The sequence below is a fragment of the Delphinus delphis genome, chromosome 10 (assembly GCF_949987515.2).
Source record: "Delphinus delphis chromosome 10, mDelDel1.2, whole genome shotgun sequence".
Taxonomy (NCBI): domain Eukaryota; kingdom Metazoa; phylum Chordata; class Mammalia; order Artiodactyla; family Delphinidae; genus Delphinus; species Delphinus delphis.
Genome location: NC_082692.2, coordinates 98,592,914 through 98,619,018, shown reverse-complemented (window position 1 = coordinate 98,619,018; position 26,105 = coordinate 98,592,914). Strand labels below are relative to the sequence as shown.

General features: G+C 45.3%; 1 protein-coding gene across 1 annotated transcript in view; it reads left to right on the top strand.

Annotated features, from left to right (window-relative positions):
• The window catches only part of TAMM41 (TAM41 mitochondrial translocator assembly and maintenance homolog), a 108,058-nt gene extending 82,375 nt beyond the window's left edge, over positions 1 to 25,683 (top strand). The window contains exon 8 of the mRNA XM_060023070.1: positions 25,550 to 25,683. Within this exon, the coding sequence (XP_059879053.1) occupies positions 25,550 to 25,668 (119 nt within the window). The 3' untranslated portion in view covers positions 25,669 to 25,683. The remainder of the gene's footprint in view (positions 1 to 25,549) is intronic.
• Positions 25,684 to 26,105: the final 422 nt, after the last annotated feature.

Sequence of the window (26,105 nt, the reverse complement as noted above, 5' to 3'; positions counted from 1 at the left end):
GTGAGCCATGGCCGCTGAGCCTGCACGTCTGGAGCCTGTGACCTGCAACGGGAGAGGCCATAGCAGTGAGAGGCCCATGTACCGCAAAGAAAAAAAAAAAGAGAGACATGCACCCCAATGTTCATTGCAACACTATTTACAATAGCCAGGACAAGGAGCCAACCTAAACGTCCATCAACAGATGAATGAATAAAGAAGATGTGGTACATATATACAATGGAATATTAGCCATAAAAAGAAATGAAATTGAGTTGTTTGTAGTGAGGTGGATGGACCTAGAGACTGTCATACCTAGTGAAGTAAGTCAGAAAGAGAAAAACAAATACCGTATGCTAACACATATATATGGAATCTAAAAAAAAAAAAAAACGTACTGATAAACCTAGCTAGAGGGCAGGAATAAAGAGGTAAATGTAGAGAATGGACTTGAGAACATGGGGTGGGAGAGCAAAGCTGGGGCGAAGTGAGAGTAGCGTCGACATATATACACTACAGAATGTAAAATAGTTGGCTGGTGGGAAGCAGCTGCACAGCACAGGGTGATCAGCTAGGTGCTTTGCGATGACCTACAGGGGTGGGATAGGGAGGATGGGAGGGAGGCTCAAGAGGGAGGGGATATGGGGACATGTGTATGCGTATGCTGATTCGATTTGTTGTGCAACAGAAACTAACACAGTATTGTGAAGCAATTATACTCCAATAAAGATCTACTAAAACAAAAACAAAAACTTCCCTCGTTTGGTTTTGATTTTCACCACCAATAAGAGAACTTCTGGATAGTCAGGGGCCTACTTGCTTTCATTCTTCCCTTGGCCTCATCTGCAGTCAGTAAACCAGACAAATAGACTCTGCCTTGTTTTGTAAATGAGCTGTATTCGGACACAGCCAGGCTTATACATGTAAGTATTGTCTATGGCTGCTTTCACGCTACAATAGTGGAGCTGAGAAGCTGGGATGAAGATCATATTTTGGCAAGGCAAAAAATGTTTACTACTTGACCCTTTAGAGAGTTTGCCAACCTCTTAAACCATTTACCTGGCTGCCCCACACCGATCACTTAAGCCTCAGATTCAATCACACCACTCTTCTGCTTTAAAAAAATCTCCAAATTTACACTGTGTAGACAGAAGCTCCTTCGTGGGGCTCTACACAGCCCGGCCCTCACACCCTTCCATCTCGACTTTGCACCCTCTGCCTCTGCTCACGATCAGCCCTGCTGTCATGCCTTTGTCCAGCCTAGAACACCGTTCCGCTTTCTCCATCTGCCAAGCCTCTAGACATCCTTTAACACCAAATTCAAATGTCATCTCCCCTATGCACCCTTCCTAGATGCTTGGCCGAATTAATTGCTCCCTGCTTGGTGCTCCCATGCCTCTTTGGACAGACAACCACCATTGTCTTGACCATATGGGATGGCAGTGGTGTCTTTCTGTGCTTGTCTCCCCCACTAGACAGTGAGCTACTAGAGATCAGGGACCTTGTCTCATTGGCTTTCTGCCCCTGCCAGGAGTGAAGATGAATCATCTGGATGATATGTTAAGTCAGAAGCAGACCTTTATAAAAGTGCCAGGAACCTGACTACAACGTCTTATCCATGCCACCTCTCATGATCGATGGTAGGTTTTTTCCTTATCTCTGTACCTCCTGGTAGCTGGAATATCATAGGTGCTCAGAAAATGTCTTAATAGTGAGTGTGTAAATACATATATTTTTTTTCTTCTATTCCAACATCAAAATGCAGTAAACACATTGTTACATTCCCTTTATCATCAAGTACCTTCAGAACTTTTAAAAGTCGTCTATCTCTACCCAAAGATATACAAATGGCCAATAAGCACATTAAAAGATGCTCGGTATTGTTAATCATTAAGAAAATGCAAATCAAAACTACGATGAGATACTTCACACCCACTAGGATGGCCATAATCAAAAAGACAGGTAAGCGTTGGTGAGAATGTGGAGTAATTAGAAGCCTCGTACACTGCTGGTGGGAGTGAGACATGATACAGATGCTGTAGAAAACAGTTTGGCAGTTCCATCGCGTTACCAAATGACCCAGTAAATGTGCCTCCACACAAAAACACACACAGCAGTATTCCCAGCAGCGTTATTCATAATAGCAAAGAAGTAGAAATGGCATAAGTGTCCATCGACTGATAAATGGATAAATACAATTTGTATCCCATGCAGTGAAATATTATTCAGCCTTAAAAAGGAATGAAATTCTAATGTGTTCTATGAGATGGATGGCCCTTGAAACATTAAGCTAAGTGAAAGAAGCCAGTCACAAAAGGCCACATAGCGTATGATTGCATTTATATGAAATGTCCAGAACAGGCAAATCCACAGAGACAGAAAGTTGATTAGTGGTGGCCTAGGTTTAGTGGGGATGGAGGTGGGGGAAGAGATGAGCAGTTACTGCTAATGCGCCGGGAATTTCTTTTTGGATTGATAAAAATGTTCTGGAATCAGATAGTGATGATAGTTGTACCAGTTTGTGAATATACTAAAGTAATTGAACTATACACTTTAAATGGGCTTATTTCATGGTAATGGATTGTAACTGCATTGTGAGTGTGTGTGTGTGTGTGTTTTAAGTACTCTACATTAAATAGAGCTAAAATTGGTGAATTCTATCAATTCAATATCCAAATTGTATTATAATTTTTTCATTGTAATGTAGTTGATGTACAATATTATTTAATTTCAAGTGTACAATATAGTGATTCACAATTTTAAAGGTTATGCTTCATTTATAGTTATTATAAAATATTGGCTGTATTCCCTCTATTGTACAATATATCATTGTAGCTAATTTTATTTATATCTTTTGGCTATGCCGCATAACATGTAGGATTGTAGTTCCCCAACCAGGGATCGAACCTGTGCCCCCTGGAGTGGGAGCGTGGAGTCCTAACCAGTGGACCACCAGGGAAGTCCTTAATTTTATACATAGTAGTTTGTACCTCTGAATCCCCTACACCCATGTTGCTCCTCCCCACTTCCCTCTCCTCACTAGTAACCGCTAATTTGTTCTCTATATCTGTGAGTCTGTTTCTTTTTTATTATATTCATTTGTATTTTTTAGATTAAGGAATATCATACAGTATTTGTCTTTCTCTGTCTGACTTATTTCACTTAGCATAATACCCTCCAAGTCCATCCATGCTCTTGCAAGTGGCAAGATTTCATTCTTTCTTATGGCTGAGTAACGTTCCATTGCGTGTGTGTGTGTGTGTGTGTGTGTGTGTGTGTGTGTGTGTGTATCACATCTTCTTTATGCATTCATCTGTTGAGGGACACTTAGGTTGCTTCCATATCTTGGCAGTTGTAAATAATGCTGCAGTGAACATTGGGGTGCATGTATCCTTTTGCACCGAGTTTTTCTTTGGATATATGCCCAGGAGTGGGATTGCTGGGTCATATGGTAGCTCTATTTTCCGTTTTCAGGTACATGTATCTTTTCGATTTAGCGTTTTTGTTTCCTTCAGATATATGCCCAGGAGTGGAATTACTGTGTAGTTCTATTTTTAGTTTTCTGAGTAACATTCATACTGTTTCCACAGTGACTGCACTGATTTACTGTCCCTCCAATAGTGTATGAGGGTTCCCTTTTCTCAACATCCTCGTCAACATTTGTTGTTTGTGTTCTTTTTGATGATAAATATTCTGGCTGATGTGTGGTGATCTCTCACTGTGTTTGTTGTTGTTGTTGTTGTTGCTTTTTGCGGTACATGGGCCTCTCACTGTTGTGGCCTCTCCCGTTGCGGAGCACAGGCTCTGGACGTGCAGGCTCAGCGGCCATGGCTCACGGGCCCAGCCGCTCCTCAGCATGTGGGATCTTCCCGGACCAGGGCACGAACCTGTGTCCCCTGCATCGGCAGGTGGACTCTCAACCAGTGCACCACCAGGGAAGCCCTCTCACTGTGGTTTTGATTTGCATTTTCCTGGTGATTAGTGATGTTGAGCATCTTTTTATGTGTCTGTTGGGCATCTGCATCTCCTCTTTGGAAAATTGTCTATTCAGATCTTCTGCCCATTTTTCAATCAGGTCGTTTGTTTTTTTGATGTTGAGTTGTATGAGCTATGTATATATTTTGGATGTTAACCCCTTATCAGTCATATCATTTGCAAACATTTTCTTCCATTCTGTAGAATGTCTTTTCATTTTGTGGATGGTTTCCTTTGCTGTACAAAGGCTTTTAAGTTTAATTAGGTACCATTTGCTTATTTTTGCTTTTGTTTCCTTTGCTTTAGGAGACGGATCCAAAAAAAATATTGCCATGATTTATGTCAAAGAGTGTTCTGCTTGTGTTTTCCTTTAGGGGTTTTATGGTTTCTGGTCTTACTTTTTGGTCTTTAATCCATTTTGAGTTTATTTTTGTATATGGTGTTAGAGAATGTTCTAGTTTCATTCTTTTATATGTAGCTGTCCAGTTTTTCCAGCATCACTTACCGAAGAGATTGTCTTTTCTCCATTGAATATTCTTGCCTCCTTTGTCATAGATTAATTGACCATAAGTGTGTGGGTTTATTTATGGGTTTCTTACCCTGTTCCATTGATCTATATGTCTGTTTCTGTGCCAGTGCCATACTGTTTTGATCACTGTAGCTTTGTAATATAGTCTGAAGTCAGGAAGGTTGATTCCTCCAGCTATGTTGTTCTTTCTCAAGATTGTTTTGGCTATTCGAGGTCTTTTGAAATCGAGACTCGAAGAAGTTAAGAAACGTATCCAAAGCCACAGAGCTACAAGAGGTAAAGACAGGATTCCAAACCAGGTCACCTCTGGGTTTCAAATTCTCATGAAACACCACACTAAATATTAAGTATGTATGATACACACACACACACACATGCACGCACGCACACACACAGAAGTATATGAGCTGAGTTGAGTTACAGCCGACTATTTGATGTAGGATCATAGTTTGTAGACATGTAAACATTTGTCAATGATTCTGTGGTTTTCTTTTCACCTTTTGGAGTCAATAAACATTTTTGGTGCATCCAGCACTTTGGTCAGCTCTTGAAAAATTCATATTGTCAATGAACTGGGCCTGTGGTTTCCAAAAGCAAAAGATGCCACCAAATAGCAACATCATTTAAAGAACAGGGACATGCTGCTCCTGGAAAAATTCTTATCTTGGGAGGACAGGAACAGGAAAGAGATTGAGTATGTTTTAAAATTTTATTTTGTATTTTTAGATCACTGTAAATTCCATGCAGTTGTAATAAATAAAAGAGAGAGATCCATGTGCCTTTTATCCAGTTTCTCCCAGTGGTAACACCTTGCAAAACTATAGTACAAACTAGAACAAATAATTTTAAAATGCAATCATATGCTATGTGGCCTTTTGTGATTGGCTTCTTTCACTTAGCTTAATGATTTCATTATCTGTGTAAAGAAAATTGCAGTATCTACTCCATAGAGGTGTTGTGAAAGTTAAAATTACATGAATAACTAATTCATGTAAAAGGCTCAGTAGATTACATGCCCCATAGTAAGGAAGTTATTATGATGATGATGTTACACAGGACAGTGATTTACTCACTGTTGACCCTGATGGATATTTGTAGGTCACTGGGGCTGATGATAAAAGCCTTGAGCCCAGGAGGTCCTTGGGTCCACTTGACAATGGCTTTGTACTTAAGCAGAGCCAGAGTGACGGCTTCTATTCTCAGCTCTGCTGGAGGAACAGTTGAAGCAGAAGAACAATGACCTGGTTATAGTGGAGGCTCCAGCTAACATTATTTTAAATGAAAGCTACAAAAACAGTGTGGAAAAAGCACAGGAGGTGTAGAGCCAGCTAAGGTTTGCATCCTGAGGTCAGCTGGTAGTTGATTGAGTCACAAAGCATTTCATACAAATCGTGATCTGACAATGACTGTATTTTCCTTGCTAAAACACAGGATACCTGTTTTTTAAAAGTTATTTTTAAAAATCTGTGTGATTTGTAGTATCTGACCTATGAAAAGGCTTGCGTAGAACTTAAATCAAATGTGGTTATACATTTACTCAGTCATCTTTATTGAAAAAAGTAAGACTGTGTGCCTTGGGACCTCCCTGCCAAGCCTGAGCTTTAAGGTTGTGTCACCTTTGGGATCACTGTTTGGGACGGCTCTGAAAACATGTGTCAGGGGCTCGCACCTCACTGAGCACTGAGGACGCAGAACAGCAGCTCTGGCACTCAGTACCATACGTATAAAATGTAAAAGGCAAACAACGATAAAGCAAAACAAAACAATACGAAACACAAAAAGAGATCTTTAACAGATAAAAATCAGTGATTCTGTGAATGTTTTATCCTATTAGTCAAAGATAATGTTGAAACAAAAATGATTATGAAGGTCATATTCATGTTTCTGGCACTTAAAAAGTATTGTTTTAGAAAAACAATAGAACAGTAGAAATGCACTGATATACTAGGCAATACAAAGGTTAGATATGAAAAGATCTGGGTTGTGTTACAGGTTCTGCCACTTACCTACTGTGCAACTTTAGCCAAGTCGCTTAACCTCTCTGAGCTTCATTTTCCTCATCGGTAAAAAATGAACAATACCCACCTCACTGGTTTGGTGTGAAACTAAGTAAGAGAAATTGAACCTTATTCAAATATAAGCAACATTATGGGAAGTTATAGCAAATGTTCTCAGTTGTGGGCTGTTTACAGATAACCAGGACCACAGAATTGTATTATTTCTAAATGTGTTTGTTTTTCAGGTTTTAGGACAAAATTAGAGTGTGAAGTAAAAATTCCAGGACAATAGAAGGAGACCACTGCATGAAACTAATTTATAAAATTTCCCTGTTTTGTTTTTCAAGAGATTTAGGAACTTCAGTTGATAAAACAAAAATTTGTGTCTCCTCTGGGAGGTCAAATGCTCATCAACTAATAGTGAGTGTCTGAAGTGCTGGGTAAGGAGGGGTCATGCATCAAGGTCTGGGCAATAAGAGAGAGTCTCACAGATTGTAATGTTTGCTCTGCGCATGGGAAGGGCAGGATAGGTAAGAATTAGGTGTTCACTGACCTTGCATTTCTAAGGAGACGGATACAGTGTTAGCTTAGGGAAGAAAAAAACAAAGGAGGATTATGATAAATCTACAAGATAGCAATGGGAGTCTAACATTAAGTCACTCAACAAACATCAACGGAGCACCTGTTTTGTGCCAGTTGTTTACTCCTCAGTGTTCTAGACAAGAGGCGTTGGAGTCAGCAGACTGAAGTTCAAATCCTGGCTCTGCTACTTGACCTATGGCTTTGGGCGAGCTGTGGAGTCAGCCGTGTAAACGCTTTTAGTACCAGGTAGCTAGCGGGCTAACAGAAGTGTGTGGAGAGGACCTGGGAGGCTTCTGCTTGAGGTGGTGTCGTCAGGTCATGCTTTGAGGCTTTCCGCTGCTCCAAATATATGAAATGACAGAAAAAGTGTGAAAAGAGAGAGAAAAAACATAGCCACACTAAAAGACATAATAAATATCTCTGTGCAGCATAAATGGAACACAGCGAGTGATAAATGGGCCAGCAGGGCTCTGGGTGGGAAAGCGGGCAGAGGTCACCAGGAATCAGCCTTTTGTGTAGTGACAGGAGAGGCAGGGCACCAAGCAAGGGGAAGGGCCAGGCTCAAGCTCCCTGGGGAAGGATGTCCTCTTTGTTCACACACGTGCACACACACACGTGCACACACACATACACCCAGGAAAGGAGGCTAAGAAATTCACAGCTCTCTGGACGTGTGGCTTGTGAAGGTATGCTCCCTGGGAGATGGAGAGGCCAAGACCTGGGCAGCCTTTCCAGTGACTTGTGCTCGGATTGGCATTTCCCCTGTGTGGGTGGAGAGCCCAATATGGACACCCAAGGCACCAACATGACACTTGATTCTGGACTAGGAGCCCGAGGGCCTGGATGGAGGCCACCAGAAACCTGGACAGGGAAGAAGGAAGGAGAAAAGCAGAGAGACCGGGCCGGGGGTGGGGGTGGGGTCAGGAGGGGAAATGCGGCCTCAGGATGAGCATGCAAAGCAGAATCCCAAAGTCTATAAGGAACATCAGTGCTAAGACACAGAGCCAAAGAACATATATTTCTTTACTTCGGAACGCTTCCTGGGAGGACAGCAACTCGCCCACCCAGAATGACTGCAGTTGTGTGTTATGGAAATATTCTTAGGTCCATCAACTTGTGGGTTTTCGGCTGAGGAATGTTTTCTTAAACCTGATTTATAGAATTTGGTTTTAGTCTAGCTACTTAACCCTGGAGAGAGGAAGAGCTGGGCTGGGGTGGTGGGAGTGAACATTTGCTGAGTCACACACTGCCCTTGTTTTCCATACACTTCTCATTAATCTCCACACCAACTCTGGAAGTTGGGTGTTTTGATCCCCGTGTTACAAACTGAGGCTCCAAAGGATAAAGGACTCAAATTTCCCCTGGAGCCCAGGAGGTAGTGAGGCGGGAATTTGAACCCATGTCTACCTGTTCCAGTGCTCTTTCCACTTCAAAATAGAGACCATGTCACATTTTTGTTTGTATTTCTGGTGCCTAGCACAGTGTTTGGCACATGAAAGATGCCTAATAAGTGTTGGCCCAAGGAATGGAAGCCCCGTTGATCAACCCATAGGTTCCTAAACGGGCAATCAGTCCTTTCCCTGAATAGTACAGACCGGAGCTGATTAATACCAAGCACAGGGACTTCCCTGGTGGCACAGTGGTTAAGAATCTGCCTGCCAATGCAGGGAGCACGGGTTTGAGTCCTGATCCAGGAGGATCCCACATAACATGGAGCAACTGAGCCGGTGCGCCACAACTACTGAGCCTGTGCTCTAGAGCCTGCGAGCCACAACTACTGAGCCCGTGAGCCACAACTGCTGAAGCCCGTGCGCGTAGAGCCCGTGCTCCGCAACAAGAGAAGCCACCGCAATGAGAAGGCTGCTCACCGCAGCGAAGAGTAGCCCCCGGTCACCTCAACTAGAGAAAGACTGCGTGCAGCAACGAAGGCCCAACGCAGCCAAAAATAAAATTAATTAATTAATAATAAAATTTAAAAAAAATAGATAATAGCAAGCACAGGTTGGTGAATCCCTGATGGATATCTTTTATGAGAACGATGAAAAGTAGTTGCTGTTCCATCATTACACTCTGTAATCTCACCAAAGCTTGCTAATCCTCACTCTTAAATCTCTCTCAAACCATTCACTCCTCTCCACGCCCACCACCTCCATCCCAGCCCGAGACACCTCGGTTTCCCACCTCCACGGCCGCAGTGGCCTCTCACCTGCCTGCCCTCTTCTCCCTTCTGTCCATCCCACGCTGCCGAGACGGTGGGATGCTTAAAACCCTTGAATGTCTTCATCACCCTTAAAAAACAAAAAGCACTGAAACCATTCACACCTTAACCTGGCCTACGGAGTCCTGTACAATCTGTCGTGACCTGGCGTCCTCTTCGCCTTGCAGCGCCCTCCCTCTGGCTCTCTACCCTTCAGGCAACTGGAATTGTCTCCGTTCCTTGGACGTGCTGTCTCCTGCCTTCGTACATGCTGTTCTTCCCTTCTTTTACCTGCCTCGCTCCTTCTCTACCCCCAGCCTCAGTTAGACATCGACTCTGCAGGGAAGCATCCTCTGTCCTCCCAAGACTGAGTTGGGACCTGTGTTGTGGACGCCCAGGGCTCTCTGTTCACCTCCTTTAAAAACTCCTAATACAACTCTGTTCCTTAAATGTCCCCCTTCCCACCTTGAATCAGTTCCTAGCCCACAGGGACTGTCCCATCCTTATTCACCATCATCTCCTGCGCACCTTCTCGGTAAATGGGCGTGAAGCTCTCCATGAATACATGTTTGTCTGCCTGGATAATTTTCAGGCCGCACTGAAGAAGTGGTGACACGCCAAGTGATTGAAGGGAAGTGACACAGAATTGCTGCTAAATCGCAGAATCAGAGCAAAGATTAAACAACCCTGTGATTTACTTCTGAGTGACTTCTAGCTGGGGAGCTACTGACGGTCTGAAGAGTCAGTTTAAAAGCATTTTGCTTTCTGCGGCTGGCGGTTAATCAAGCCCCAGTGGGGCCCGATTCCCACGAGGGGAATAAACAAGGTGATATCATGGTGACACACTCCCGAGGGACTGTGCAAGTTGTCCGCTCTGTTTGCTGGTTGGAAGAGTCCTTGCTCTCTTGGGCTGCTCATCATCTTTGTACGGCTTCTGACTCTGTAGGTCTCCAGGGATGGGTGACAAACTTCATCTCCCGGTTCCTTTGCCCTCCTCGTGACCCTCAGGATCTAGCCCGCCCTTCTGTGGTGGTGGCCTCCACTGCCCATGCAGAGTTCCAGGAAAACAGTGCCTCTGTACACAGGCTTTCAAACCCTGAGCACAGTCAGTATTGCCCCTCCCCTGAATTTCGGCATAACAGCTAACAACAAGGTGTGTAAAACTCACCCACTTATTCCCTCTCTCATTTGATTGTGGGTCTTATGCTTCTTGAAGAAAAAAGATCAATTGAAGAGTGCAGTGTTCCGCATGTTATATATACAGATAGATTCTGCTCACGGTCTGGACAAGTCATTTCATCTCCTATGCTTCAGTTCTCTGAAAAACTGGATAGTAATAGTTCATAGGGTGTTTGCAGAAGTTAATTAAATTAATACATGTTCAGAGTTATAATAATAATTCCCAGGAAATAGGTAATCACTAAGTGCTAACTATTTCTATTACTATTATTGTTATATTGTAATTTTCATGAGAGGAAATGTGGTCTATTTATAAGGATACGGGCTTTGGAATCCAGAAGACTGGCTTTCTATCTTGACTCTCTCAGTTGCTGGCTGTGTAACTTCAGGGAAGTTATTCAACTTAGAGCCTCAACTTGGTCAGAGTAGGATAGAGATTAATACTACTGACCCCCAGCAGTCATTATGAATATTAACTGAGGGACTGTCTTGAAAACACCTGGTGAAGGTCAGACACAGAGTAGACACCCAGTAAGTGATAGCTCCTGTCTGTTACTCTGCATGGAAAATACATCATTTCCAATACATAATAAAATTGCACACATGTTAACCTGTAAAGGGAGGTCAAGGAGGAAGGGAAAGGCAGTGCTGTCAGACACTGCAGGTAGCATCCCACAGACTAGCTGTTCGGTGACTCTAGAATTAGGACCAACATTTATTGAGTGCCTCGAGGGCAAGAAAGAGAGCTAACATTTATTGAGCACCTACTATGTGCCAGGCACTTTAAATAAGTGCATTTGAGCCTCAGAAGGACCCACAAGGAAGGGTTTGTCTAGTTTCCTGGTAATAAGACAGACAAAATGCTTGCTAAGGTCTCACACTGAGTAAACAGTGTAGCTGGACCTCTAATCCAGGACTGTGTGATGCGCAAACATGGCTTTCCTCCCCCTTACATAATACTCAGACATGGAATGGCAGTCGTAAGGATGAGCGGAGCATAGCCAGGAGATGGGCAGGGGTGAAGTCATTGCAGGCATGAGAACAGCGCATGGGAGAAGCAAGAGCTGCAGAGGCTCACAGGAGGGTCTGAGTCCTTTCCAGGAAGGTAACAGAGGAGGTGGGAGAGGTGTGTGGGAGGAGGGGGGCCGCGGAGCATCCTGCGAGGCGGTGACCCCTTCACAGTGAGAGGAGGGCACAGGATCCAGCAGCTGTAGTGCTGGCCAGCGAGGGCACATCGGTCACATGGGTCACAGGGCCACGCGAAGTGGTCCTTCTCTTCAGGTTCAAGCTGAATGTTCCCACTTGACGGTACCCAGAGTGCTCAGGGTCCTCCCATGCTCGTCCTGTCCAGACGCCTTTTCCCATCTCCTTGACCCGCCTGTGTCCTCAAAACCTAGATAGCGACCCTGTCTGCATATCTCGAGGCTCTGTGTTGTTTTGCTGGATCTCTCCCTCTACCTTGAATCCCATCCTCAAGGCTTCCTTGTGTTATCCTGGCTTAGGCATCTGCCAGGTCAAGAAGAACTGGGCTGGGGGGTGGGGGGAGGGAGAAAAAGTAGATCCCACCACCACACTGGGAGGAATTCGGACTTCTCCACGTTCACCCCCTGCAGACTTAACGCTTTAGCAAGTTCAGAGCGAAGAGCGTAGTTGAGGGGACAGGACCAGGGGAGGGGGACGATGCAGGGCGACTGCAGCTGCCCAGGGAGAGCTGTGGCCCTCTGGTTTAGGACTGTCATTAGGCAGGATAGTGAGGAAAAGGGAGATCTGAGACATATTTACGAGGTTAGAATAAATCGGTAATTGGCTGTGGAGGTGAGAGAGAGGGAGGGATTCAGGAGGACACTCTGGTTTCTAGGTGGTTGTCTGGGTAGCAGGGAGCGTTGTTACCCGCTGCAGATACGGGGCTGGAGCCGATTGAAGGGGAGGCTACCGAGGACCTTGCACAAGTTTGAGGGGCCTCTGGGCTAGATGGGGGGGTCCAGCTGCATCTGATACATGAGCACGAGACCCAGGAGAGGTCTTGATGGCCAACTGAGAGCAGTCAAGATTCCCCCCACCTCCCTGGGTAGAATGAGAAAAACAAGGGGCAGGGAGAGAAGCTGGGAGAACAGCAAAGCTTAAGGGGCAGGTGGAGAGAAAGCAGCTCTCAGAAAACCCAGAGACGCACAAGAATACGGGGAGTGTGTGAGGCTTCCCGCTGCTTTGAGCGTAAGTCTGAACTCCCTACTGCTGCCCACAGGGCCCTGCCTCCTTGATCTCCTGCCTCCAGCCCCTTCTGCCTGGATGCGCACCAGACCGTCCTCTTTCCTCTGGCGCACCAAGCTCGTTCCTGTCTTGGGTCTGTCCTTCTGACCTTCCCCACCTTCCAGGGCAGCCGTTTATTAATCCACTTTATTGAGGTATGATTGACATGCAGAAAAGCTGTGCGGATTTAATGTAGACAACTCAGTGGGTTTGGGGATAAGTATACACCTGTGAAACCATCCCCCATCAAGGCTATAAACGTATCCATCACCTCCCCATTATTATTTTTGGGTTCCTCCGCCCCCCTTAGTTAGTAGTAGTAGTGTGTGTGTGTGTGTGTGTGTGTGTGTGTGTGTGTGGTAAGCACACTGAACATAAGGTCTATCCTCTCAGCATATTTTAGGTATGCAATATGATACTGTTAGCTCCAGGCACTATGCTGCATAACAGATCACCGGAAATGATTTATCTTGCCTAACTGCAGTCTGTACCCTTTGATCGTCACCTCATTGTCTCCCTCACCAGCCCCTGGTTACCACCACTCTACTCTTTCCTTCTATGAGTTTGACGATTTCAGATTCCTCATGTCACTGGAATCCTACATTATTTGTCTTTGTCTGGCTTATTTCACTTAGCACAGTGTCCTCTAGGTTCATGCGTCTTGGCACAAAAGGCAGGATTTCCTTCTTTTTTTAAGGCTGAACAACATTCCATTGTATATATGTGCATTTATCCATTCATCCATCGATGGACCCTTAGTTTGCTTCCATGCCTCGGCCGCTGTGAATCACGCAGGGCAGACACTCTCGACCATCCTGTCTCAGGTAGCTCTTTTTCTTCCTACTCACTTCATCCTGAGTTACTTCCTGTCTGGCTCGTAGCACCATCTGAAATCTCTGGAACCTAAGTAATTATTTGTCTCTTTTCCCATCCCCCATTAAGACACAAGCTCCATAAAGACGTGAGCTTGTCTGCCTTGTTCGTCCCCATATGCTCGGCACATACCTGAGTGCCTGGCACCTCGTGCACACTCAGTGCATACCTGTAGAGAGAATGAATGGACCGGGAGGGGTGATGTCACAGCAGCCTAGGGCAGTGGTTCTCCATCAGGGCTGCTTGCATCAAAGTCACCCATGAGGTTTTGTAAACGTGCAGATGTCTGTCCCCTGCCCCAACCTCATACCCGTGAAATCTGAATCCCCTGGGCATGGGTAGTGTAAAATTCTCCACTTTGATGTACTTTGCTGACAGCCAGGTCGGGGAACCTGTAGAGTAGAGAATTTCAAGGATCAACAGCGCCAAATGCAGCAGGGAGTTTCATGGATCTAAGAGCCGAACAATGTCCAGACTTGACATGCTTTAGGGTTAAGCCAGTCAGTTCAAAGTACGGAGGAGGCTACCCAGGAGGGAATGTACCCCCATCTTCTCCCACCACCCATGTGGTTTAGAGGGTCTGACGCCCTCCTCCCCCAGAGCAGGCACTTACTGGTCACAGCGATGGGCTTCCCTTCTGCAGCATACAGCTCAGGGCTGGACACAGCCAAGGACTTCCAAGAGGAAGCTTGCTCAGGCTCCTGAGTAAGTCTCTTCTGGAAACTCCTGGAAAAGACCCTTCCTCTTCCTCTGGATGTTGTCGTGTGAGAGTGTGCGACCTGGACCTGCAGTAGCCATTTCACTGCCACAGAAGCAGAGAAGCTTAGAGCCTGCAGATAAACTAGGTCCCCCGGGAAGGGAGAGCTGAGGCAGGGAGAAACCCGGCCCTGTCTGGAGCCCGTCCCCTCTGAAGCTTCAGTTCCACGACTCAGTACACGAGAAGGAGCCTGACCGACCCACCCAAGATGTCAGCCTGCACGTGTGCTGAGTTGACAGTGAACCAGGCCTTTGTTGTTGTTTTATAAATTTATTTATTTTATTTACTTTTGGCTGCGTTGGGTCTTTGTTGCTGCGTGCGGGCTTTCTCTAGTTGCGGCGCGTGGGCTTCTCATTGCGGTGGCTTCTCTTGTTGCAGAGTATGGGCTCTAGGCACCCGGGTTTCAGGAGTTGTGGCTCGAGGGCTCAGTAGTTGTGGCTCGTGGACTCTAGAGTGCAGGCTCCGTAGTTGTGGCGCACAGGCTTAGTTGCTCCACGGCATGTGAAATCTTCCCAGACCAGGGCTCGAACCCGTGTCCCCTGCATTGGCAGGCAGATTCTTAACCACTGCGCCACCAGGGAAGCCCAACCAGGCCTTTGTTGTTGTGCAGACCCTTCAGCAGACTTTCCTGAAGCAGGATGGGGATCTAAGCCGTGGGCTGCAGTCAGCAGAGTGACATGAGCAATCGCAACACCCGTCACAATCTGTCCATATTTTTAGAGGGTTAGAACCTGGGTCTAAAGGGTTGGAAGCCTAACATGGCCTGATTCCGGGAAGTAGATCTTTTACGACCGATACAGAGAAAGCTATTTAGAAATAGACACTCTGTGAAGTCTTTTATCTTGTGGTCACACACCAACGCCAAGATGTTCCAAGATCCAGGACGGCCTCAGTAGTCTTCACAACCAAAGTCAAGTCTTGACACCTTTAGAAACCAACATGGGAACAAGCAGAACCAATAGGTCTCAAGCTACTGTGGGTGTGAATGAACATTCCCTTTTGCTTCATGGCCCGAAAGCTGTACATCTGTTTTCGATTGTACATTGTGTCTGTGCTTTGATCCACAGTAACTTCTCATGTTATGGAATTGATTTGCATTGAACACCACTGTAAATTAAAAGAAATTAAAAAAAGAAAAAGAAAAAAGAAATACGTGTCTGAAAAAGAAAGCTACCTGCCAGCAGATCCTGACCAACAGTAGTAACAGTGGACTGTTTGTCCTATGTAGGTTGGAGTTGCACAGAATTCGGGGGCTCTCCTGGGGACCCTCATCATTGTAAAGCAAAGGAAATGGGCTTTGGTGGCAGGACCCACAGCATATGACCATAAGATTCCAGTTTTGGGGTTTGTGGTCAAAAGAGTATGGACTTTGGAGACAGATTTAAGTTCAAGCCCTAGTTCCACCACAAGGAAGTTATTTAACAACTGGAAACACGAGTGCAGTCAAATCTGCTTCTTAGGTATTGAGGATCAAACGGTAATAGATATCATTTGAAGGTGGCTTGCAGGCCCCCTCTGGGCTCTCAGACTTTTCATGGCAACAAACTAGTGGCCACAGTTTCAAATGTCAGGCTCTCCACCATACCATCCAGATGACCCCTGTGGATCCTCTTCTCCCCCTTCAAAGAGAAAACTCTGGAAAGTGTCAGTTTTTGCTTCTTTTCTTTCTCTATCATTTTACTGCTGCATTGTAAGAGTACCCAAAACATGTATAACATTAATGTGAGACATTCTAATTACTTTGAGGCTGAAATCTAATGTTTGAAACATAGATACTGAGTACACTTTCTCATCTGCGTCCTCCCAACATTCTTTCAACTTTATCGACATATAATTTAGATCTGTTTTAGGTGCATGCCTCAAGGACTTTTGACAAATGTATGCGCATATGTAACCACCAATAAAGTATAAATGATTTCTACCATTCCAGAAAGTTCCGTCATCCCTCTTTGCAGTCAATCCCTGCTAAGCCCTATCGCAGGCAACCACTGACTGCATCTCCATCACCATAGATTAGACGTGTCTTTTCTAGAATTTCATAGAGGTGAAATCACACATGTAGTCCTTTGTATCTGGTTTCTTTTTTTCACCATAATGTTTTTGAGGTTCATCCCTGCTGTTGCATGTATCAGTAGGTTATTCCTTTTATTACTAAGAAGTAATCCATTGTGTCCATCTGTCTCAATTTGTTTATCTTTTTACCTATTGAGGGGCATTTAATTTTTACTATTAAAAAGTTTTAATCGTTTTCTGCGGTTTTTTACTATTAGAAGTAAAGCTGCTCTAACGTTTGTGTGCAAGTTTTTTTGTAACATTTCATTTCTCTTGGGTATCTATCTAGCAGTAGAATCGCAGAGTCATGTGATAAGTAAATGTTTACATTTTTAAATGTTTATAAAATGTGCCCAACAGTGTATGAGAGTTCCAGTTGCTTCACAGTCTTTGCCAGCACTTGATACTCTTTTAGCCATTCTAGTGGAGATGAAGTGGTAACATTGTGGTTTGTTACTAACCTTTTAAAAAAATTGTGGAAAAAACCATCTTAACCATTTTTAAGTGTCCAGTTCAGAGGCATCAAGTACATTCACATTATTGTGCAACCGTCACCACCATCCATCTCTAGAACTCTTTTCATCTTGCAAAACTGAAACTCTGCCCCCATTAAATACTATCTCCCCATTGCCCCTCCCCCCAGCCCTTGGCAATCACCAGTTTACTTTCTGTCTTTATGAATTTGACTAGTACTCTAGGTACCTCGTATAGTGGGATTGTACAGTGTTTGTCCTCTTGTGACGGACTTATTTCACTTCACATAATGTCCTCAAGGTTTCTCCATGTTGTAGCATGTGTCAGAATTGCCTTCCTTTCAATTCTTTAGGGTAAATATCCAAAAGTGGGATTGCAGGATCATATGATAGTTCTATTTTAAAATTTTGAGTAATCACCGTACTGTTTTTCATAGAGGCTGCACCATTTTACATTCCCAGTGTCAGTGTACGAGGGTTCCAATTTCTCCACATCCTCACCAACACTTGTTTTCTGTCTTCTGGGTTTTTTTTTTTTCTACTTCTTTTTTAAAAAAACAGCGATCCTAATGGGTGTGAGGTGTAGCTCACTGTGATTTTGATTTACATTTCCTTACTGATTAGTAATGTTGAGCATCTTTTCATGTGCTTATTCACCACTTGTATATCTTCTTTGGAGAAATATCTATTCAAGTCCTTGGCCAATTTTTTTTTTATAAATTTATCATTTTATTTTTGGCTGCATTGGGTCTTCGTTGCTGCACGCGGGCTTTCTCTAGTTGTGGTGAGCGGAGGCTACTCTTTGTCACAGTGCACGGACTTCTCATTGTGGTGACTTCTCTTGTTGCGGAGCACGGGCTCTAGGCGTGCAGGCTTCAGTAGTTGTGGCACACAGGCTCAGTAGTTGTGGCTCGCAGGCTCAGTAGTTGTGGCTCACGTGCTCTAGAGTACAGGCTCAGTAGTTGTGGCGCATGGGCTTAGTTGCTCTGCAGCATGTGTGATCTTCCCGAACCAGGGCTGGAACCCGTGTCTCATGAATTGGCAGGTGGATTCTTAACCACTGTGCCACCAGGGAAGTTCCCCTTGACTAGTTTTTAAAATCGGGATGTTGGTTTTCTGTTGTGGTCGCCACTGACTTTTCAACTGTCCTTCTCTTAGTGGTGTTATTCCATTTTATAGATGAGGAAACTTTAGTTCAGAGCGGCAAAGTGACCATAATAGTACTAGTCACAGGCATTGTTCTTATCTCATCAAAGATAAAGATGAGTAATCGTTTGAATTATCATTTGAAGATTGACTGAACATATACTAAGGGCAATAGAAGTGTGACACAGGCTGGAGATACCGGTTTACAGTTCCTGGAGGGAGACAGATAAGTAAACAGGCAATGTTAGTACAGTCATAGGGGAAGTACGTGCCGCTCTGAATATTTGGGAAACTGGAGGGAGCTTAGTAGAGCTGGAGCACTAAGTTTAGGAGTGGCTAGCAATGAGGCTAGGGAGGGAGATTGGTTATGGTTCTTAATTGCAAATAACAGAATCGGGGCTTCCCTGGTGGTGCAGTGGTTGAGAGTCCACCTGCTGATGCAGGGTACACGGGTTCGTACCCCGGTCTGGGAGGATCCCACATGCCACGGAGCAGCTGGGCCCGTGAGCCATGGCCGCTGAGCCTGCGCGTCCAGAGCCTGTGCTCCGCGACGGGAGAGGCCACAACAGTGAGAGGCCCGCGTACCACACACACACACACACACACACACACACACACACACACACACACACACACACACACACAAAACCCAGAATCGACTCAAGTTTATTTGAGCCGAAAATAAACTTGTAAAAGAATATTAGATATTTCCAAGAGGACCAGAGAGGGGGGCTTGGAGGCTACAGGACCAGAAACAATACCCAAACCACCCCACGGGACTTTCAGCAAAGACCCCACTGCCGCAGCCCAGCTGGTATAGTCACTGAAGCTCACGAGCTGCAGTGACATGGACACCCAGCCCCCACCAGTGCTGCCCCCAAAGCCGGTTGCCTCTGCTCTCATCCTTGTCTTAACATGATTCCCTGGAGTGCCTGCTTCCTCACCCTGCTCACTTGTGAACAAAACCTTGCATGGCTGTGTCTGATGGACAGAACTTGCTCCCCAGATGCATGTTGGGAAAATGAGTTTTTCTGGCTCTGTCTTCAGTGAGCAGGACTCTAAAGGAGGGAATTCCCCAGTCACAGAAAGGGTTCAAGACAGTGGGCAGGTTCACACAAACACTTGTACAGGAACATCCACAGCAACTTTGTGTGTAGCAGCCAGTGACTGGAGAGAGTCCAGATGTCCTTCAACATGTGAATGGTTAAACAAACTGGTCCGTGCACACCGTGGAGTATTCCTCAGCAGGAAAAGGAATGGGCTGTTAATACACACAGCAGCTTGGATGGCTCTCCAGGGCATCACGCTGAGTGAAAGAAGCCAGTCCCCAAGGGTTGCATGCTGTGTGTGATGGAAGTATGACAAATAGTCTGCAAAGCTGCAGATCCAGCCTTGAGGCAATCAGGGAAGGCTCCACTGAGAAAGAGATCTTTTGAAGAAATGCTCTTACAGGGAACTGCACTGCAGGTACCAAGGCCTAAAAGGGCCTGTCAAGTTTAAGACAGAGAGGAAAGTCTAATGGTGTTGGAGCATAAGAGTGTTTTAGGAGTGTTAGAAGAAAAGGCCAGAAAAATGGGCTGGGACCAGAAGAGGAAGAGCCTTGAATGCCGTGCTAAGAAGTCTAGACTTGTTTCTATAAAGCAGCAATTCTCAGACCATAGCATGCTTCAGGATCATCTGGGGTGCATGTTAAAATGCAGATCGCTGGGCCGCACTGCCAGAGTTTCTGACTGAGTCTGTCTGGGATGGGGCCTGAGAATTTGTGTTTGTCCCTGCTGATGAGGGGACCCCATGTGGAGAACCACAGGTGTAACGAATAGGAGACAGACAGAAGTTTTCAAGCAGGGGAATAATGAGATCAGTTTTTTTAGAAGGACCTTCAATGGAATTAACCTGGGGACTGAGTGACTTCCTGCAGTGTAAATCCCTCAGACGATCTACACAGATGGTATTAAAAGCAAAGGGCTAGGTGTTGAGAAAATTTGGGTTCCAGTTCTGTCTCTGTGACTAGTGGCTGTCTGAACTGGGGCAAATATGTTAACCAATTTGAATGTCAATTAGGATGCCAGTAACAATAATTACTACCATTTATTGAATAGTTATGTAATTATCTTGTGAAATACAGCTGTTCTAAGAGATAGGTATTATTGTTCCCTTTTACAGGTGAGAAAATTAAGACTCAAAGGAGTTAACTTGCCCAAGATTCCAAGACTATTAAAGGGTGGGGTTAGGATTCAAAACTAGGATTTTTTTTTAAACTCTAAAGCTTGTGCTCCTAACTGCTTTGTCGAGGTTTCTGAAACTGAGGTTTACAAATGTAGTCTTAGGAAGTTATGAGTTTTCTATGAGAATTTTTAAACTCTGGTATTTTTTATGTTAATCTTTAAACATTTGATATAAGCAAATACTGGGTCATCTGGGTGACCTTTCTAGCTGATTTCAGGCCCTGCATTTGCATATGTGTTTACAGTGGCATTTAAGTGGCGTAGAATCATTGTAATTGTCCCAGCCTAAGCCAAACGGACATCAGTGGTCCTCAGTAGTGAATGATGTGACCATGCAAAATAAAGAGCCGAGGACCCCAACACAAGCTGGATGAATGAAGCGTTCTTGGTGGTTTGAATGGAGAAAAGGCAGGAGAGTTAAGTCGCCAAGGGGCCCACGGTAGTAAGAAAATACACACACACGAGCCCAGAGGTGAGTTCCATATTCACACTGCTAACGTATTTAGTTTCACGGAACAACATCATCTGTCATATTAAGTTAATGCTGTTGATTTCAACATTGCTGACTTAGTGGCATTGCATATGTTTAGCTTGCAAATACGTTTGTGTTTCATAATTGCTTAAAAGCTACAAGCCAGGGAATTCCCTGGCGGTCCAGTGGTTAGGACTTAGCACTTTCACTGCCGAGGGTCCGGGTTCAGTCCCTAATCAGGGAACTCAGATCCCACAAGCTGCACAGTGTGGCAAAAAAAAAAAAAAAAAGCTACAAGCCTTTTAACAAGGTACAAATCCTAAGAGTTCTCGTCACGAGGAAAAAGTGGTTTTTTTCCTATTTCTTTAACGTTGTATCTGTATGAGATGACGGGTGTTGAAAATGTATTGTGGTCATCATTTCATGATGTCTTAACTCAAATCGATGCTGTATACCTTAAACTTATACATATAGGTCAATGATATCTCCGTAAGACTGGAAGAAAAAGAAAGCTGCAAGCCTCTAAGGGACTTGCGTTGAGTTTTATGGTGTCCATATTCGAGCGACATGAGAACAAAAACAATATAAGTGAACTCTGGGAGTCCCGGGGAATCTTTGTTCATGAATGGGGGTCTGCAGATGACTTAAGAGTAGGCCAGGGTTCTGGGTTATAGTCAACAGAAAAGGTCTCTGGTTAATATAAGCAGAAAGAGAGGTTATAGGATGGGTATTGGGTGGCCAAAGAATAGATGGGAGGCTAGAGATTCAGACTCAGAATGTGGTCAGGAGCTCAGGAAGGGAAGAAGCCCTGGCTGTCCTGGCGCTGCACTCACCACTTCAGCCCGGGCACTGGAGTCCCAGGACTCTTGACATGGCTGCCACCACCAAGCCTTCAAATCACTGTCTCAAGAAGGAAGAACCCTGGCAGGAACGTCCAGTTGGCTGAGCCTCGCTCATCCCCCTACCTCCTGGCTGTCAGGGAGGGACCATGTGGCCCCCTTTGGTTTCTGTAGACCCAGCCAATGGAGAGTCTCTCCCAAATAGGTTAAACCTCTAGATGCTGGGGAGCCAAAACCCAGTCCAGTATACACACTCCACTGTGGATCAGAGAAAACGGGCCCAGTTCTAGGGATGTCAGCATTAAATAAGACAACCTCAGGAGCATCAGCTAGAAAGCCCCGCCCACATGTTTGCAGTTACTGCGGGCAGCGGCAGTGTCCTGCCAGGTCCCACCGAGATCCAGAGCAGAGATAAAACTCCCAGCCTCCACCCTGGCTATTTTGGTTCCACGGCCTCACTGCAGTGGGCAGATCAGGAGGGAACCACGCACAGTAACTGAACAGAGAAAACAGAAAATTTTTTTCCTCCTGGAAAAAAAATGTTTTTTCATTGAAATCAGCTGCTTCTGATGTCTATAAAAAGAAGCCAATAAAAGGCCTCGAGCTCAGATTTTGGAGCTGAAATTCAGAAAACATAGTATTTATCATCGCAGCACTCTTCTGTTCCCGTCCTCCTGGGCCGATCACACAACTGGTTTTGCTGGGAGCAGGAGTGCTGGGGGGTGTTTGTCCCGGTCTCTGATGGCGCTGGCTTCAAACACTCCCCTGCAGCGCTTCACATGTGACTGCAATTAACTGCAGCAAACCTACTGCAGGAGGAGAGATTGTGTGTCTTATACTTCGCAGAAGGAAACTGTGACCCTTTCTCATTTTGGTCGCAAATCCTCCACTTCGAAGGTGTTTCATTTGTGGAACTGCACAGGAAGTCCTTGATTGTGTGTTACTTTTTTTGCAAAGATTTCTGTACCCAGAAATAGTGTTTTTCTCCCTCCTTCTCCAGTTACATGAAGGTGTTGGGGAGAAAAAAAACCTGTTTTGGCTACTGCATGACCTGCCCCCTGTCCATCTCTCTGACCTCATCGCTACCAGTCTTCCCCTCCCACCCCTCTCCAGCTACCCTGGCCTCCTGGCTGGTTTCAAAACACGCCAGGCCCTCTTCTGCCTCTGGGTCTTTGCACCTGCTTGGTCCTTGCTTTGGCACATCCTCCCCCCTTAGAGACACACGATTTGCTCCCTCAACTGCCTTCCAGTTTCTGCTCATGTATTTCTTACTACAGAAGTCCTCCTGCTTCTAGTATTTTCTTACTCACCCTGCCCTGTTTCTCTTCAGTGTACCTGATGCCCTATACTTACTCCTTTATTTCTTTATTATCTATCTTCTCCTACTAGAATAAATCTTCATGAGGCAGAGACTACGTCTTCTTCCTTGCTAATCACTAGTGGTCAGCACATAATAGACACTCAATAAAGTGTTGGATGAGTGAATGCATGTAATAGTAAAAGCCATTTCATGCGTAGTGGAATGATAAACATTATCTCTAAGGAGGAGTGAATTTATGCTGATGTAGTTAGTGCATTGAGGATCAAGGGCAATGGGGGACCTGTACCAGGATCAGAAGCCACCGGGAAAAGGGAAAATGCAATATTTAAATCTTCACTCTTGACACCTCCTTTGCAGTCCTGGCTCATATACCCAACTGCCTTTCCAACAGTCCCTTTTGGATATCTCAGAGGCAGCTCACATTACATACGTCCAAAGTGGAAGTCTTAATTCCTCCAGCTCCCAGGATAAATCTCCTCCTTCCCGAAGTTCCCATTTCACTTAAAGCCCACCTTTCACCTTGCTCATGCCAAAAGCCAAGGAGTCATCTTGGGTACCTTGCTTTCCTCCAACCCCTACGTGCAATCCACCAAAAAGTCTGCCAACCCTGCCATGACAGAAATGGCCAGCTGGATGCAAATCTGTGTCCCCTTTCCACAGCGTAGGACCATTGATGGGAAGTAGTTGGCTAAACAGGGACTACATTTCCTAGCTCCTGTCATTTGGGTGAGGTCACGTGACTAGCTCTCATCAAGAGATATAAGTGGAATGATCTGTGCCACAGCAGGCCCCCGTGTCCTTCTGCATCTGTCCGCTGGATGGAGAGGATCCTCAAAGGATTCTGGGGCCCCAGGGGTTGGCAGAGTCACAAGATGAGGATCCTGGGTCCCCGAGTCACCACTTGGAGGAGAGCCACTTGCTCTTCTAGAACTGCTCACTGTTTGGACTTTATGTCAAAAACCACTAAGTTTTTGGGGTCATTTGGTTCAGTAGCTGATGTTACCTTACCTAGTACATCTATCTCCAAACTATACCTCAGATCTGTCCACTTGTCTTCGTTAGTCTCTTATTTTCTTTGGAATCTCCATCCTCTCTCATCAGAAAGATTGCAGAAGTCTCCTAACGTATCTCCTTCCTCTATCCCTGCCGGCTATAGACTGAATGCTTACGCCCTCTCCCCCAGTTCATATGTGGAGACCTACTCCCCAGTGTGATGGCATTTGGAGGTGGAGCCTTTAGGAGGTGATCAGGTCATGAGAGCAGAGCCTTCATTAATGGGATTAGTGCTCTTATACGAGACTCCAGATAGCTCCCCTGCCCCTTCTGCCACGTGAGGGTACAGCAAAAAGATGCCCATCTAAGAACAAAGAAGCCAGGCCTCGCCAGACACCAAATATGCCAGTGCCTTGACCTTGGACTTGCCAGGCTTCAGAACTGTGAGAAATAAACGTTTGTCATTTAAGCCATCCACTCTATGGTATTTGTGTTATAGCAGCCCGGAAGGAGTAAGACCACCCCCCCCCCCCAACCCCCGATAGTCTATTCTCTACGCAGCCATCAGAGAGACTTTTAAGAATCCAGGGCTTCCTTGGTGGCGCAGTGGTTGGGAGTCCGCCTGCCGATGCAGGGGACACGGATTCGTGCCCCGGTCCGGGAGGATCCCACATGCCGCGGAGCGGCTGGGCCCGTGAGCCATGGCCGCTGAGCCTGCGCGTCCGGGGCCTGTGCTCCGCAGCGGGAGAGGCCACAACAGTGAGAGGCCCGTGTACCGCAAAAAAAAAAAAAAAGAAAAGAATCCAAATCGTGTCCCCCCCTCAAATAGCTTCCCTTTGCCTGTAGAATAAAGTCTGGACTCCCTCCCATAGCCAGTCCACGGCCCCAGCTTTATCTCAATCCTCTCTTCTCCCCCTTTTATAATGGTCCAGCCACCCTGGCCTTCACTCAGTTCTTCAAGCACAGGAGACTTGCTCCTGCCCCAGAGCCTTTGCACTTGCTGTCCCTTCTGCTTGGAAGTCTTTCCCCCAGATCGTGGTATGACTGGTTCCTTGTCATCATTCAGGTCTCAGCTCAAACGTTACCTCCTCATAGGAATCCTCCCTGATCACACTGTCAGATTGATGCCACTCTGCTGCCTCAACGGGTCATTCTCTATTTCATTCCCTGTTTTATTTTCTTCATTGATCTTATGACTATTTTAAATGATCTCTTTTAAGTTAACTTACATGACTTAAACCATGTTTCCTGGCTAATCATGTCTCTCCCACCTCCTCCCCAGCGCCCCTCCATTAGAGCATTAGCTCCGCGGGAGCAGGACCTTGTCTGAGTTATTGGCAGTTGAATCTTCAATATCTAGAACAGTAAGACAGAAGGTGCTCTAGATCGAAGGAAGAAAGGGAGGGAAGGGGGGAAAAAGCGTGGCGGGGGCGGGGGATGGAAGGGAGAGAGGAAGAATTGCCCTAATCAGATCAAGGACCCTCACAGCACAACCCCAGGATCCACACAGAGTTGCTGGAGAGGTGGAGTGAGCTGGGGAGAGGCAGATGGAAGGCAGGCTGGGCAGCCCTTCTGAAGCAGCCTCCCAGGTACAGAAATGACATCACCTACCACCCCAGGCCATCAGCTTCCTATTCTTTGGGAAGCTCTCTCCCCCTATGGAAAGAAAAAAAAACAAAAAACATACCTTTGCCCTTCTTTTTTCTCTCTGTACAGAAACCTTATCTATTTTGGACCCAAACCCACTTTCCGTGCTTCCAGTAAGCACTGGAAAGGTTATCATGCCTCCTTGTCTGTGTGATTCAGAAGGATATGAAGCTGTAACCGTAGTATAAAGAAGACGTGGTTTGTCCAAGGTAACTAGTTATTTACCAATATGTCTCAAATTCTTCAAAAAGCTTTGTACATTGTGGTATCTTAAATACTAACACAGTCTGCTTACTGGGTATTCCAGGGCGGCATGCAGTGGGGTCACATTGGACTTTGAAATGGGACCCACTTTTATTGATTATGTGACTGTTCCAATGTATACAAACACTTTTTTAAAAAAAATACAAGCTAATACAAATTCATCAGTCTAAGCAAGGTTGACCTGGATTTTAAAGCTGTCCTAAGTAATCAACTGTAGGGTCAATCAGACGAATGATGAAGTGGAAGAAAAAAAAGCCATGAAAGAATTTTAATACTTTATAAAGTACTTAGTAATTTTAAAAACGCTGCCTTTTTTTTTTTTCCACTTAGGGCTTTTTCTTTTCCTTTTTTCTTTTTTTCC